Below are 15,550 nucleotides of genomic sequence, written 5' to 3' on the forward strand. Positions count from 1 at the left end.
CTTCACATTATCATGGGACATTGATATCAAATGTGTCTCTTTGCCCAGGTCTTTTAAACAATGCATTTAAGACTAAGAAGGTTTCAGCAATTTACCTAAGGGCCTGTCTTAGTCAGGGTTTTTATTCCTGCACAAATGTCATGACCAAGAAGCAAGTTGGGGAGGAAAGGGTTTATTCAGGTTGCATTTCCACGTCCACTGTTCATTACCAAAGGAAGTCAGGACTGGAACTCAAGCAGGTCAGGAAGCAGGAGTTGATGCAGAGGCCATGGAAGGACATTTCTTCCCTTGGCTTGCTCAGCTTGGTTTCTTATAGAACCCAGGACTACCAGCTCAGGGATGGCACCACCCACATTGGGCCCTCCAACCCTTGATTACTAATTGAGAAAATGCCTTATAGCTGAATCTCATGGAGGAATTTTCTCAAGGGAGGCTCCTTTCTCTGTGATAACTCCAGCTTGTGTCAAGTTGACACATATAACCAGCCAGTACAGAGCCCTACTCCATTCATAAGCAGATCTCTCTCTCTCTCTCTCTCTCTCTCTCTCTCTGTTCGTGTGTGTGTGTGTGTGTGTGTGTGTGTGTGTGTGTTTTGAGACAGAGTCTCATGTAGCCCAGTCTGGCCTCAAGCTTTTCATGTAGCTAAGGGTGGCTTTGAAGTCCTGATCTTCTTACTTCTGTCTCTGAGTGCTGAGATTACAGGCATGTGCCATTGTATAGGTTACTTCTCTACTGCACTGGTGAAGCAATTTACTATCACCCATGATGGTCAGCTAATCAAGCCTGCGGCTTGAACATAACCATAACCTAAGTTTTCCATGCAAAACCTAAGTTTTCTTCCTTCCTTCCTTCCTTCCTTCCTTCCTTCCTTCCTTCCTTCCTTCCTTCCTTCCTTCCTTCCTTCCTTTCTCTCTCTCTCTCTCTCTCTCTCTCTCTCTCTCTCTCTCTCTCTCTCTCTCTCTCTCTCTCTCTCTTTCTTTCTTTCTTTCTTTCTTTTGTTTCAAGACAAGGTTTTTTCCTGTGTAGCCCTGGCTATTCTAGAACTAGTTCTGGCTGGCCTTGAACTCACAGAAATGTGAAGGCCTTTGACTCTGGAGTACCAGGTGTTTGCCACCCCCCCAGCTCCCATTGGATCATCCATTTCTTAGTTCCTTTGTGAGAATGGGTGCAGAGAAAACAAATACTTTGGGATCTTTCATTCTTTAAAGTCTCCTCATGCCACATCCCTTCACATTTGACTGAGAACCTCAGAGCTGGAAAACCACTTCTCCATGAATTTTGAAGGAGTTTTTGTTTGTTTGTTTTGTGCTGTTGTTGTTGATGACTTTGCATTTGTAGCATGGATGGAGAGAATTCTAGGGCTATTCTAATCACATTTTCTGTCTTTCCCTGAAAACTCTGAGAAAATTTTTTGCTAATAGAAATCCATGAGCTTCCCTCTACAGATTTTACTGTTTATTTCATCTTTAAAATATTCTTCCTCTCCATAGACCATAAAAACAACTTCATTTTAAATGTTGAAAAGAGTAATTTTGTAAGTAGTTTTATGCTATGTTTATTCACTTAAGTCCCAGTGCAGGCAGTACAAATAAGTATTTGTTGGATAAATGACGGAGTGAAATGACTTAGTGATTAAAAGAAAGGAAAAGAAAAAAGACCTATGCAATTCATTTCTCCAATCCCTCCTTACGAGCAAGTCTTGTGGCTTTTAAATGTCAAAACAAACACTTATACGTTAATACAGTCCATGAAACAATTGTTTCTGGGCTCTTTTTACTCATCCTTTATCCTTTACACTCAATAGTACAATAGAAAAGCATAAAAATGTTTCCAAATTATTTCCAGACATGAGCCCATGGAGCATCCATTGTTGAAACAATGGCATGGAAATAAAGGAAAATAGTTCAAAAAGAAAAATAGAGCCAAGGCAATAGTTATACTAGTAGGGGCAACCAAAGTCTCAAAGACGGTTGGTTATGGCTGTACTGGCTGGCGTAAGGCTCTGCAGTCAGGGTGTGTGGCTTCCCATCTAGTTGTTCTCTCAGACAACAATTTACAGAGATATTACTGGGTGGTGGTCCACTAGATACAACTCCTAGCTTCTGAGAGTTTGTGGGCAAGAGGCAAGGACAATATTTGACTTCAGGTAGTAACATGGTGGCCATTACTATAGATCCCTTTGAAAACCAGCAGGGCTCTTGGCTATTTGCACTTACACGCTATACCAGCACACCAACTGGTCCCTAGGGAGGGGGAAGTGATCCACCTCCCATACACTTTGCTGTCTGAAGGTGAAAGACTTTAGGAGGTGAACCCTTCAAGAAGCAGATCTCTAAATGGCAAGTCAGTGGTGGAAACCTGAGGACTCTTCGAGACCATCAAAGACGGGGTATGAGATAAAATACCCACTCTCCAAGTCTCTAAAGAGGAGATAATAATATCTGCTTTATGTTGAGAGACATATTACGTAGAACATTATATATAAGGCATATGTAGGTACCTGAATTACCGTGCACACACACACACACACACACACACACACACACACACACACACACACTCACACACACACACCCTTCCTCTTCCTCTTCCTCTTCTTCCTCTTCCTCCTTCTTCCTTCAAGATAGGGTTTCTGTGTGTAGCCTTGACTGCCCTTGAACTCTGTAGACCAGGTTGGCCTCAAACTCAGAGATCCTCCTGTCTCTGCCTCTTGAGTTCTGGGATCAAAGGCGCCACCATCATCCAGTGGCCTCCCATCATTCTTGATACTTAAATGTCTACTACTGTCCAATGGCCACCCATCATTCTTGATGCTTAAATGTCTGCCACTGCTCAGTGGCCACAGGCTTAAATGGTAACTGAAAAGGCAGAAGTCAGTCTATGGAACCTCATCTTGTTTCCTCAGTTGATTGATAGCTTCAACATCCCAATGTGGATAGGAAGACAAAGTCCTCCTGTGGCATTATCCTTCACAGTATGGAGCTGCCTTAGCCTTGTAAGGTTGTAGCTGGTTACAGAGTGGGAATAGATTGAGAATTCCTGTGCCTCTAGGGCTTCCAAAACAATGGGCAATTAGGCCCACAAAGACAGCTCACATCCTGTTCCAAGCTAGTCATCCCAAGTAATTTCAAGGTCACCTCTTACTCAGCCTCTTTCCTGTCCTCTAAGGGGCCTATTTTTTAGGATAGCTTTGTTCAGCAATTAACTGAATGAGCATTTCCAATTACTTTTCAATTTTCTGGGGTGGAAAAGATTAAAGAAAAATAATATCTTTAATTTATCAGTATCTGTCTATCAAACTTAGAAATACACATAACCAGGGCTGAAGAAATGGCCCAGCAGGTCATTGGGGCTCTTTAATTCCTAGCATCCACATGGTGGCTCAAATCAATCTGTAACTCCAATCCTGGGACACCAAATGTTCTTCCTATTCTGGTCTCCACAGGCACTGTAAACGTATGCAGGTAAAATATCCACATATGTGTGTGTTTAATATATATGTATTAATATATAATATAATGTGTTTAATATGTACTTAATATATATATATATATAATAAAAATAAATTTGATGAAAGGAAAAAGAATGCTTATGACCCATCTGACCATGATGGCATATGTCTGTAGTTCTAGTATTCAGGAAGTGGAGACAGGAGGTTCAGGGGTTTGAGGTCATCAAGTTAACCTGGTGTCTTAGGGTTTCCATTGCTGTGAAATCACACCACGAACATGACAACTCTTATAAAATAATGTTTAATAGGGGCTGGCTTACAGTTTCAGAGGCCTAGTCTATTATCATCCTGATGCGAAGCATGGCAGTGTACAGGCCAATATGGTGCTGAGAGGTCTATATCTGATCCACAGGCAGCAGAAGGAGACTGTGTTCCACACTGGGCAGAGCTTGAGCATATATGAGACCTCAAAGCCCTCCTTCACAGTGACACACTTCCTCCAACAAGACCACACATACTCCAAAAAGGCCGCACCTCCTAATAGTGCCACTTTCTATGGACCAACCATTCAAACACTCGGTGGCTATGGTGGCCATTCCTATTCAAACCACCATACTTGGTTTACATGAAATTCTGTCTCAAACCACTAAACCAAAAATGCATATACTCTTACTAGCAATTCTAGATCAAGCATTCCATCGTACATATGAACTCATGTGAAGTGTACAGTCACAGCAAGAGATGGAAAACAACCAAAGTAATCACCTTAGGAGGAGGAGTAAGGGCAGGCACCCATAATGGAATGTCAATCACGCAATGGCTATCTACACATTGAAAATATCTCTTAAATACATATTATAAAACCAGCATTGTTTTAGGTACTTAGGATACACTAGTGAGTGAAACAATGACTGTTGTCATGGAGCTTAGTCTGGTAAACATGAGAAAAGTTATGAAGCTGATCAGAAGTTTTAGCAGTGCTCCAATAAGGAAACAGAGCCATCTCTAAGCCACAAACACCCATACACACACATACACACAAAAGAGACACATACACAGACACACACACACAGACACACATGCACACACATACACAGACACACACATAGATCACACACACACACACAGACACATACACAAGCATATACACAGACACACACAGAGACCCACAGTCATACACATAGACACCCCCCCCCCACACACACACACAAGACACACGTTAATTGTTTCATCTCCAAGCTTATTGTGGCTAACTATGTTCTGACTTCTATTGTGATTGGTTTCCAAGAACATCAAAGCACAGAAGATAACAGGATACGCAATCAACCCGGGTACAAGAAAGTTTCCTATTAACAGTAGTTACAGCATATGAGAAAGTTTCCTTGTAACATTAACAACAGCATAAAATGTCTGGTTAGACAGGCAGCAGTACCCAGACCTTAAAACATTGCCAAAGTTAGTTTGAGACCAAGAGAGCAATTCAGAAGCCAAGAGAGAGAAACCAGATTGAATCAGTCAGCTTGGTGAGAAATTTGATCCAGAACAGCTGAGTTGAACTAGCCAGGCAGAGATCAGAAAGAACTAGGAAGGAGTACGCTTATTCAGAAGTAAGTCTCAGAGGCTGAGAATATTCTAGGCCTAGATTATACCCAGGCCAGACAATTCCAGGACTAGGCCTAGGTTAGCAAATGAAGGCAGTAACCCTGGGAAATGACAATTACTTCAGGTGAATAAAAGTTACTTTTATATCTGTCACCCAACGTGGGGCACAAAACCATGAACCTGGATTAAGAACCTGTGCTCTACTGACTCTTTCTTATGTGGGGGAGAGGGGCTGAAAAGAAAAAGGGGGATATAGGAATATTAAAGGAATAATAGAAAAGGGGGTAGATTATTGAATCTCCTTTTAAACAAAAAAAAGCTTTATAGCCAATAATGTAACATTGGTATAGAGGTTTGTATATTGATACAAATGAGCATATATTAATATTTTGCTACAACATATTATAGTATTGTACCTATGTAACTCATTTAAAAATGTAATGTTAAGTTCTAGTCCATGATACCTGATATTACCAACTGTTTATGATAATTAAGAAGTACAAATTACCACCAGACAATCAAACTCATGGTCATGTTAGAAATCAGTTTAGTTAATTATAAAAATATGTTTCCTAGACTGAGCAGATAGTAAATAGCTAGAAATAAACAATTCAGATATATTATAGATAGATGGTCTTCAGAAATATCAAAGATCTACAGAATGTGGCATTTAAAATATTTTATGAAATTAAAGCCTTTTTTTTTTTTTTGATGAGACAGGTCTGCTTCCCGGCAGCACTGCCATTCTATGTGTGCTGGAATGACGGGCATCAAAGAACCTCCATATAGAGTTTGCTTCATATGTAGCAAGCTAGTCACTGGACAAGAAAGTGCCCTTACCTCAACTTCAGACAAGATGCTTTCCAAACTGGACACAGGAAAGTTGACTGCGGAGCTTTGCAAGGACAAGATAGGCAAGTCCTTTGTAGCTCTTGCTTCACAGAAAGGTCTGCCAGATATTCTGGGCCAGAGGGCTGAAGATGATGCTCCACTGTTTTAGAGAAATTCTGGGGGACTGTTCAGGCAGCCAACTTTCTCTGTCATTTCTATAGTTTTCAAAGCTGCTTGCCTGAACTTCCTGCATCCTCAGGTAATATTTATTCCTTCTCAAGCCGCTGATGGGGTTGAAGAATAGATAGCTGTAGTCTCACAGTTAAGCTTATGTTGTCTAGGATTCAAAAGGATGTTTTTAGATCTAAGAAGATGTTTTTAGGTTAGTAATACAAGTTGTTGGTTATATGGGTTATTAGTTATTAATAACCTATATTTTAATTAGTAATACAAGTTATTAGCTATATAGTTATATAATATATGTTAGTTATACACAGGTATATAGACATATCGAAGTTATATAGAAAATTATTTAGGTACAGAATTCAAAACTTACCAAGCTAGGATAGATTTTAGAATACTTTACCAAAAACTTACCAAACAGACTGGACATTGTAAATGTAATTCCTACTTAATAGTTTTCATAGTTGTTTCATATTTGTTATATGTCATTTATTAGTGTAGAAGAAAGAAGCTTTCCATTTAGGCAAAAAGGGGGACGTGTTGGGGGTTCATCTGGTGCTGTGTATACAAAGGCTAAGTTCTGAACCCCAAGATCTGGTCGTCTCCAGGCAAGAAATTCTCAATTACACCGGCCTTTGTTGTGTAAACCTCACTTCCAATGTAAAGCTATTGGCTGAATAAAAGTGGCTTCATTCAATTACTGGGGAGAATAGAAGTAGGCAGGGCTTCAGTTACTGGGCTGGGGGTCGAAGGTAGGGAACACATCTAGAAAGTCTGGGAAATACCATGAGAAAGAAGCTCCTGCAGAGAAAGCCATAAAATGCAAGTATCTCTGGGATTCTGGCTGGGAGGTAGTAAATTAGCTTAGAGGATTAAAATAGTGTAATACTGCTCGGTTGTTGTGCCTTTAAAGCTTGGTAAATATAATGGTCCAGTCTCAACTATTTGCTAGCTAACTGGGTAAGAGGAAAATTGTAACACAACTATTAAAAAGCCATAACACCACTGTGTTCAGTCTAGTTCCCAAAGAGGTTTACAGTGAGGGTACTCAGTAGTATGTGGACAGAATATAGACCAGGATCTGGGACATGGATAGAAATAGGAGGAAGATGTTGATAGCTGTGGACTTTGAAAATACAAACTTTAGGAAGTGGAGAAATGGTTTAGTGGTTAAGAGCACTCACTGGCTGCTATTCGAGAGGTCCCAGGTTCAATTCCCAGCAACCACAGGGTGGCTCATAATCATCTGTAACTCCAGTTCCAAGGGTTCTGACTTCCTTCTGGCCATTCTGGGCACCAGGCACCCTGCTGATGCACAGACACACATGTAGACAAAACATCCAGATAAATAAATAATAAATAAAAAGAAAATAGAAACATCAATGTGGCATTTCCCCCAAGCCTCTAATCTGTTGCTTGGCCTTGGAGACTGACTAAAGAAATAAGGGGAACAGGTTATGTTGGCCAGGAAAGGCTATGCTGTGCTGGGTGTGAGGTTCATAAAGACCAATAAAAGCCAGCCTTAGTAGTTCACAGTGGTGAGACTGGCAGATCCATACCAGGCAATGGCTGGTTAGTGTGATTAGGGCCATGATACGGTATTCTGTAACGCTGACGACGGATTGCAAAGACTTTCTGGAAGAAGTGATATAAAAGCTAGGCCTGAAAATTTGACAAGTATGTGCCCACCTTTTTTTTTCTTTCTTTCATGCAGTTGTTTCTGTCTGGACATTGTGGTTCACAGATCAAATGGATATGTAATGGTGACAGCTTTCTGTGACCATCACATAGAAAATAGATCTCTGTTTTCAAGCTGTTTATTTTCCTCAGTGTGCTTCGCAGTGGCTGGTTTCATTTCTACATTTTCCTATGTGCTTGTTATGTGATTTCCTTCAGAGTCTGGACTCGTTGATTTTTTTTTTTTTTACAGCTGCATCCCTTGGTCCTGCAGCAAAACCTAGCACGTATGGACTTATGGAGTGAGCAGCTTGCTAAGAAGAGGACATGTCCAGGATGCAATCTAAAGATTTCTGGCTTTGAGGCTTGTATGAGGGTAGATGAGGGATGGAGCAGGAGGCAACTGCTATGAACAACCCTCTGGAGAAGCTTGAGAAGAGGGCAGAGGAACAAGTAGGAGTTACAAGGGATACGTATCCACAGAGGGGTACATCAGTGTCTACTAGGAATAGAATGTTTAGACTGAGGGTTAGTAGCTCATGGAAACCATGGGCAGAAGAGGATATTGGAACTGAATCCTTGGGGGAAGACGGAGGGAGAGAGTTGCAGAGTCCTGGTGAGATCATTTTCCAACAGTGCAAAGTGTTTGCTCTGCATATTCAGAAAGAGAAAGTAGGTGCCAGTTTTCGGTACCTTTGCACTGGGTGGGAGATGTTCAGGAAGATGGGATAGCCTTTGTTTTTCCTGCCACTGTCAGAGGTGTCAGAGGTGGCGGGAGGAGAGGGAAGATGGAGCCAGAAGAGGTCAAAGGGTAAAGAGAGGAAAGATGACAAGGGACTAGAGGACACAAAACGAAACAAACCAAAGGCGCAGAAGAGTGGACAGCAGCTGCAGGGGATGTCACAGCCTCAGGTGGTACCAAGACCTAAAGGAACTAAGATGGAGACATTGAGGATGACTGTGAGGAGAGCAGATGGGGATGCATTACCCACATCTCCCTAGAGCTAAGAGAGTCGGACAGCAGAGAGGTAGAAGTGAGCTCTCTAGTAGGAGAGAGACTATGAGACTGCCAATGAGCCGTATGGGTCCCTGTGTACCTTGGTGACCCAGGCTCAGTGAAGGCGTGTGTGTGTGTGTGTGTGTGTGTGTGTGTGTGTGTGTGTGTGTGTGCGCGCGCGCGCGCGTGTGTGCGTGTGTGTTTGTGTGTGTGCGCGCGCCCGCCCCGCGCGTGCATGTTCTCCTGAGTCTGCTCCTGGAAGTATAGGCTAAAGGGGATGTGGATTAGGGCCACCAAGGACAGAAGGTTTTTAGGAATATGAAGCAAGGTTGGCTGGCTTTCAGGCTACCAGGGTCCCTTCTGAAAGTCTGTAGCCACTGTCTTGGCCCACCAGAGTCTCTAGGCTGTTGGCAGAACGCTGTGCCTGATTCCAGGGAAAACAGACATCTGAAAGCATCTGGAGACAAGGAATCAGCGAACTGCTGCCCAGTCTAGAAGGGCCCAAGTCTTTCTCCTAGGTTGACTTTGGACACAAATCTAGAATCCCCCGGATCGTGCCTCCTTGCTGTGCCATCTCTGTTCCTTGGGGGTTTCCAGGTTTCCTTCTCTGAAGGGCAGGCATTCTTCGCCTGGGACGCGTACCCAATAATGTCTCCTGAAGCATAGATAGTGACAAGAAACTGCAGAACTCCAGATTTTTTTGGGAGGGGGGAGGGTGGGGGGAGACCTCGGAGGATACAGACGGCCAGGGCGCGCACCACCGCCAGGGGGACGTCTGTAGCCCTGCGGGCGGTCCGGAGCCTGAGTTGGTAGGGTGGGGACCGTGCTCTGCGAGAGGTGGCCCGCCCGCAGGGCGCTGAGGCCTGGCGGGGGCGGGGCGAGGCCGGTGGGGGCGGGGGCAGGAGCCCGCCGGGCGGGGCGGGGGTGGGCGCCCTGCTCCCCCTCCCGCCCTCCCTCCTTCCTTTTCTTTCTTTCTTTCTTTCTTTTTTTTTTCCCTGGGCTTCTCGCTCTCTTTCTTTGCCTCGGCAGCTGGCTGAGGGGGCGGGCCTTGCAGTCTTTGTTGCCGGAGGAGCGAGTGCAGCTGCCCCGCGGCTAGAGTCAGGACCAGGACCTTGGGAAGAGTTTAAAGCCAGGCATGTCCTGAGTCGGACCCAGGCCCGGCTGGGACGCAACGGCGTAGACTAAGGAGTGCACAGGGGTCGTCCTGCGGCCACCCCGTCCGGGCCATGCACCGTGGTCCGAGTCTCCTCCTGATCCTGTGCGCTCTGGCGCCTCGCGTCCGACCTGCATCAGGTGGGTGGCTGAGCCTCTGGGACCCGTCTGACCCTGCCACCCTTTCTGCAGTCCCATCCGCTTCTCTGTGCACCCTGCGCAGGACCGGCTTACTCTGAGACTAGGGATCAGCTGGGGTTGTGTTGGCAGCTGAGAAAAGCTGCACCTACCGGGAGCCATCCTTCAGTTGTCCACTCAGCTGGCATCCGGGACTTGCTACTGGAGTGAGCTTGCACTCTTCGGGCTTCGGCTTCCCTGCCGCGCGTGCTGCGCTGAGTGCATCTTTCCCAGGAGAGCGCTCCTCCGAGTGGGCTGGACGATTCGCGCGAGACGGCTTCTTACACTCTCCTTCGGGGTGACTCTCCTGGAAAGCAAACTAGCCAGGACGCTGTTGGGGACCGCGCCAGGTCGCAGGTCTACCGGGGTCCGCCGCCTCTCCTCCCAGCTTGGCGGACGTGGGGGTCCGGGTCCCCATCGCCTTTGCATTTCCTGCCTCCCCCTCCCCCAAGTGTTCAAGGGAGGGGAATGGGGGAGCCTGAGCTTCTTCCTCCGCCCTGGATTAACTCTCCCAGCCCCGCCCGGCCGGCCGGCCTCCGACGAGCCTCTGGCCAGCATCCAGGCTCTTGTTTGGCCGCGACCTGCGTTGCAGCGCGCTTCTGGAGAGTCGGGAGCAGCGGGTCTGGGACTGTGAGAGTCAGGGATGTGGAAGACCCCAGAGCCTGTGTTTAGGAAGCTCCAGGCCAAATGGGGGCTGGTTATGTATCTGCAGGTGAGGGATTCAAGGGTATGGCAGGGGTGAAGGGACTGGAGGGATGGATGAACTCTTGAGTGAGTTGGACCAATATGCATGGGGCAGGGGTGACCTCAAAGAAGATATGCCCTGGGCCGGATTAGGCCATTTGCCATCCTGGTGAAGATACTGTAGCTATGGGTCTGGATGCCAGGGACATTTAAAGCACCGAGGAGAACTGCATTTTGGGATTAATCTAACAGTGACATTCAAGAAGTCTGGGTGTGTGCGTGTGTGAGTACCTGCTGGGACCTAGGCTTAACACATTCTTATTTCTCAAAATCTGTTATCAGAACTGCAAGGCAGCCAACATGTATAAAAAGTTCTTCTATGGGTATGGAAACAGGTTAAAAGATTAGCGTGAACTGTCAGAGGTGGGCAGTGGAAAGAGAAAGCAGAAACATCCCTTGCTCCTGGGCCCTTGGAAGGTGTGTGTGGTCAGGGGAGGTCCACCTTTTAGGGTTTTGAAGAGATCTGAAACACTGAAGACCAGTTGCTTATTACTGGGTAGTAACTGCCAAGTAGTGGCCATTTTCGTTATTACTCTGTTAGACACACGCCATAGGATTTCTTTGATGAGTCTTTGATGAGTCCTGCTATTTGGATTTGTTGCCTGGGGTGTCAGCAGGCCAGTCACCCTCTCTTCACTAATCTAGGCTCTGCTGCCCACCAGTGTGGAGCGTGTGTCTCTGGAATCCCTCTAGATATGTAATATGGGGCCCTCCTGTTTCTGGTCTCAGGATTTCTGACTCTGAGGCTGTGGACTTTTTTTTTTTTTTTTTTTCTGAGCATGGGCCCTTGCTACTGAATGGAGCATCAAAGAGCATGTTCTTGGCTCAGGTTTTAGGAGAATTAGGACTAATTTTTTTTTTTTTCTCAAGGTCTCCTGGGTTGCCCAGCGGGATCCGCCCCCCCCCCCCCCCCCGCCCCTCGTTGTATTTTCCTCTGCATTGCTCTGTGAGCCCTGAGTCTATGTACTTCTGCAGGTCATTTGAAGGGCTGGATTGTAATTTAGGCTCTTGATAGTGAGGTGAAGGTTAGTACAATGTTGGCATTTCTCTGGCAGAGGCTCTGAAGTGAGAGTTGTCACCTCGGGGGTGATACACAGAGTCTTTATTACAGCAGTGTGTGTTGTGTGGCAGGAGCAGAGTTATATCAAGGCAGACCTGACCTGGCAGAACACTTTGCCATGAGCCACTGGCACCCTGCTGGGTGGTGCCAGCTGCTATTCCAAGGCATTTCAGCTCTGAGGCTCTGTTCCTGTGTAGGTCCCCACTTGTGAATGTATTTGAACCTGCAATTATCCTTTATTGACACTAGGTGCTGATGGTTTCAGCCACCAAAGTCTTCTGGTAGGCATGGTACCAGGGTCTTCAGGTAGGCATGACTAAGTGTTACTCATCTTTTAATTCTCTTTGCTTATCTTTTGACACGGTTTAAGGTTGAGGAGGTGACTTGGTTCCTACTGTGCATGCTGAGCAAGTCTGAGGGCCTGATGTTTACAATGGGCTGTCTCTGATGAAGATCTCTTTCATCCCAGTCCATTCCAGTCTAAGCAAGGCAGTGTCTCCTTCCTTTGCTTGGACTTTCTCTATACTGTGCCAGGGTGAGAGGCTGTGGATGCTTTGTGTCAGCCTCTCTCTTTGATGGGGGTAGGGTAGTGTCTTTTGCATTTCCCTGGACTTTGGAACACCAAATGCTCCCAAACAGTTAGTATCCAGGGCATATGCCAGGTGTCGTGAACCCAGCATTTCATAACAGAAATGAGCAAACAAGGCTGGTAGAAAGACAGATTTGTTTAGAGACAATGGGCTTTTGGCCCATTTATCGCTTTTTCCACCTTGGTTAGAGATGAAGTTCTTCACTGAAATACATGCACGATACTGAACAGACAACCTGTCTATACTCAGCCTCAGGGTTTGCCACAGTAGTAAGTAGTGGGGACAGAGACAGATGGGGAGCACAGGTTTCAAAGGAGGACTCACTGCTTCTCTCCAGCCCATTTTGACAGGTATGGATTTAGGTCTGATGTGTGTAGATAACAAAACTTTAAGGAAGGCTTGGAATGGAAATTTTGTGTGTGTGCAGGGGTAAAGATCATATAATTTTTAGACATTAGAAATTGACTAATTTTTCCCAATATATGTGCCATTAAATAGAACAGGCCTGCAGTTTATGGCCATGGGGTAGTAGTCTCAAATACTCTTATTAGGGTGCCAGGGCAGCAAGCATGCTAGCCTCTGAAAGGACCCAGTTAGAACCCCTGGGAAGGTACGATTACACAGCCTATACATCATGGGACCCTAGAACCCCAAACCTACAGTAGAACAGTCTGTTGGCTAGGTCTTATGTACCTGTAACTTTTCAAAGCTCTGTAGGTACCACTGAAGGTCAGTCAAGTTCACTCCCAGTGAGAGATTTCTATCCTTCCTCACAGTCCAGTTCCCTGAGGCTTTTGCTATTGAAAAAAAAAAAAAAGGCTTCCTCATCCTCCTTTGTGGAGATGCTGATTCAGTGAGTCTGGGATGGGGCCTGGGAATTTGTTTTTAAGAAATTCTTGTCCAGGAAGTCTGGGAACTCTTTGCACTTCCCACCCCCTGAAGTTCATTGATTGGAAAGACTTGCTAAGAGCCACACAGCGATTCTTCCCAGCTCGCTCGTCCGTGACTCTCAGAGAGGTCAGGGCAGCCGTGGGCAAAGGGCCAGGTCTTGAGTAGGGGCACATCATTGGCATGTGAGTGGCACCCTGTGTGAGTTTTGGCAGCAGGTGGAGGGAGGGCTTGACTCTGTAACATGGCCATAGTTGAGCCTCTGGGTAGACTTAGTCTCCCAACTTGGCAGGTGGCAGCAAAGAGCTCAGGCTATGTCTGCATGATACTTGGACCAGAACATTTCTCTGGGCCTGAGGGGTCAGGTATCTGGCTGAAAAACCTCAGTGAATCAGAGCAGCAAGTTTCCTGGCTGTGCCTGGAGTCTAGGAACTGTGGAGAGGGAAAGGGCTAGGGGACAAGGGAAGATCAGGGGGCTCTCAGCACCAATGTAGGTAGATGTACAGAAAAAAAAATGTTTTTGAGAGTCTTAAATAACTCGGTTTGCACTCATGCTCTGTATGCCGCTAAGAATGACCTTGGGTCTCTGACCTTCACTTCTCCCTTCCCAGATGCTGGGATTGCAGGTGTTTGCCATCAGTTTTGCAAAGCTGGTGATTACACTCAGGCTCACAGACTTGTATGTATGCTACCCATCACTCTGCCACCGGAGCCGTATCCCTGAGATTCCTTCTGAAGGCTAGCTATGGACTTCTAGGAAACCTGTCTAGTCAAATTTCTTCATATCGATGGTGAGAAAGGACAGCTGTCTGAGAGTATAGATGGATAGTACTGAAGAGAAGCCATTTGGGAAACAGGGTCAGGTCTTCATTCCCTCATTCTCAGTGTGTGGCTTTAGCTTACTCTGCCTCTCTGAGCCCTCATTTACTCTCTTACCTGGCAGGCAGTCTGATATACCTTATTCTTGGTGCCCTAACCTACAGTCTTCAGCCTGAGGGAACCACAAATCCCAGGAAGCAATGAACCTGGATTGGAAAGTATTACACCCACAACTTTTATAACCTCAAGTGATATTTAGCATTTTTCTTTAATTATAGATAAGATTAACACACTTAATTTATGAGGTATGAATATTTAATTAGGAACATTATCAGTGAATCCCAACATTAACACATATGTGTGGAGGCCAGAGGTCAACATTGAGTATCATCTTTAGGGATGATATTCACTTTCATTGAGACAGTGCTTATCACCTGGCCGGAGCTAGCCATTTTAGCTGGACTGGCTGGCCATGGAGTCCCAGGGATCCCCAGCCTCCACCTCCCTAGTGTACATCACCTGGCCTGGATGTTTATGTGGCTCTGGGGATTGAACTCCCGCTTTGCAAGGCAAGCACCTAGTGACTGACCTATCTTCCCCAGCTCTCCAAGTACCTTTTTTTCTTAACTTAAAAAAAAATCATTTTATTTTGTGTATGCTAAGTGTATGGATGTGTACCACATGGGTACAGGGGACTGAGGAGGACAGAAGAGAATATTAAACCCCCTGAAACTGAAGCCACAGGTATTTGTGACCTACCATGTGTGTGCTGGGAACTGAAACCAGGTTCTCTGCACAGAAGTGTATGCCTTAGCTGCCGACCCTTCTCTCCAGCCCTGCAAGTAGTTTTCTTGTCTCACTGATGTAGACACTTTGAAGTGAGCTTTTGCTCATCACCACTTCAAAAATTACCACAGTTGCTAGTGTTGCCATTAGAGCTGGCTTAATGACTCTGTGACCACACAATTCTTCACTCCACCTTCAAGGTTATTTTGAGAGTTGTAATTCCATATGGTGGATATATATATATATATATATATATATATATATATATATATATATATCGTCTTCCTTGTATCTTAGGCATTTACAAATGGTTTTCTAAAAAGCAATGCATGGAAAACAAACAAAGAGACAAATAAACACCATGAAGAATGTTTTTCCTTCTTGGAAAATCTAAGAGTGATGGAGAGAGTGATTTCCAAACCCTAAGGGCTTAAGCTGAGGTCTTCAGGCTTTCTCTAGCTCATAAGCTCTTGCTTCACAAGGACTCTTTCAAATCAAGAAGTCAATGGTGTTCCACTGAGACAGGGGTAGAGAGACACCAGAGGGCCCTCCAAATGGTCCTCCTCCCTAACCCAGGAGGGCAACAGATATGT

General features: G+C 45.3%; 1 protein-coding gene and 1 long non-coding RNA gene across 6 annotated transcripts in view; one reads left to right on the top strand and one right to left on the bottom strand.

Annotated features, from left to right (window-relative positions):
- Positions 1-3,601: 3,601 nt before the first annotated feature.
- Positions 3,602-10,293, bottom strand: LOC147002114 (uncharacterized). The gene is made up of 3 exons (XR_015044461.1): positions 10,184-10,293; positions 7,252-7,375; positions 3,602-6,221 (listed from the first exon to the last, which is right to left on the bottom strand). It is a non-coding gene; the product is annotated as an uncharacterized LOC147002114 (long non-coding RNA).
- The window catches only part of Adamts7 (ADAM metallopeptidase with thrombospondin type 1 motif 7), a 37,094-nt gene continuing 31,256 nt past the window's right edge, over positions 9,713-15,550 (top strand). For 2 of the 5 annotated variants that reach the window (XM_085827885.1, XM_085827887.1), the window contains exon 1: positions 9,713-10,034. In XM_085827885.1, coding sequence (XP_085684011.1) covers positions 9,968-10,034 — 67 coding nt within the window. In that variant the 5' untranslated portion in view covers positions 9,713-9,967. Of the gene's footprint in view, positions 10,783-15,550 lie in introns of all 5 variants that reach the window. The other 3 variants (XM_085827888.1, XM_085827889.1, XM_085827886.1) reach the window with 2 other exon arrangements.

This window comes from Mus caroli, unplaced genomic scaffold (assembly GCF_978045245.1).
Source record: "Mus caroli unplaced genomic scaffold, Mus_caroli_1 scaffold_11, whole genome shotgun sequence".
In the NCBI taxonomy this organism is placed as follows: Eukaryota; Metazoa; Chordata; class Mammalia; order Rodentia; family Muridae; genus Mus; species Mus caroli.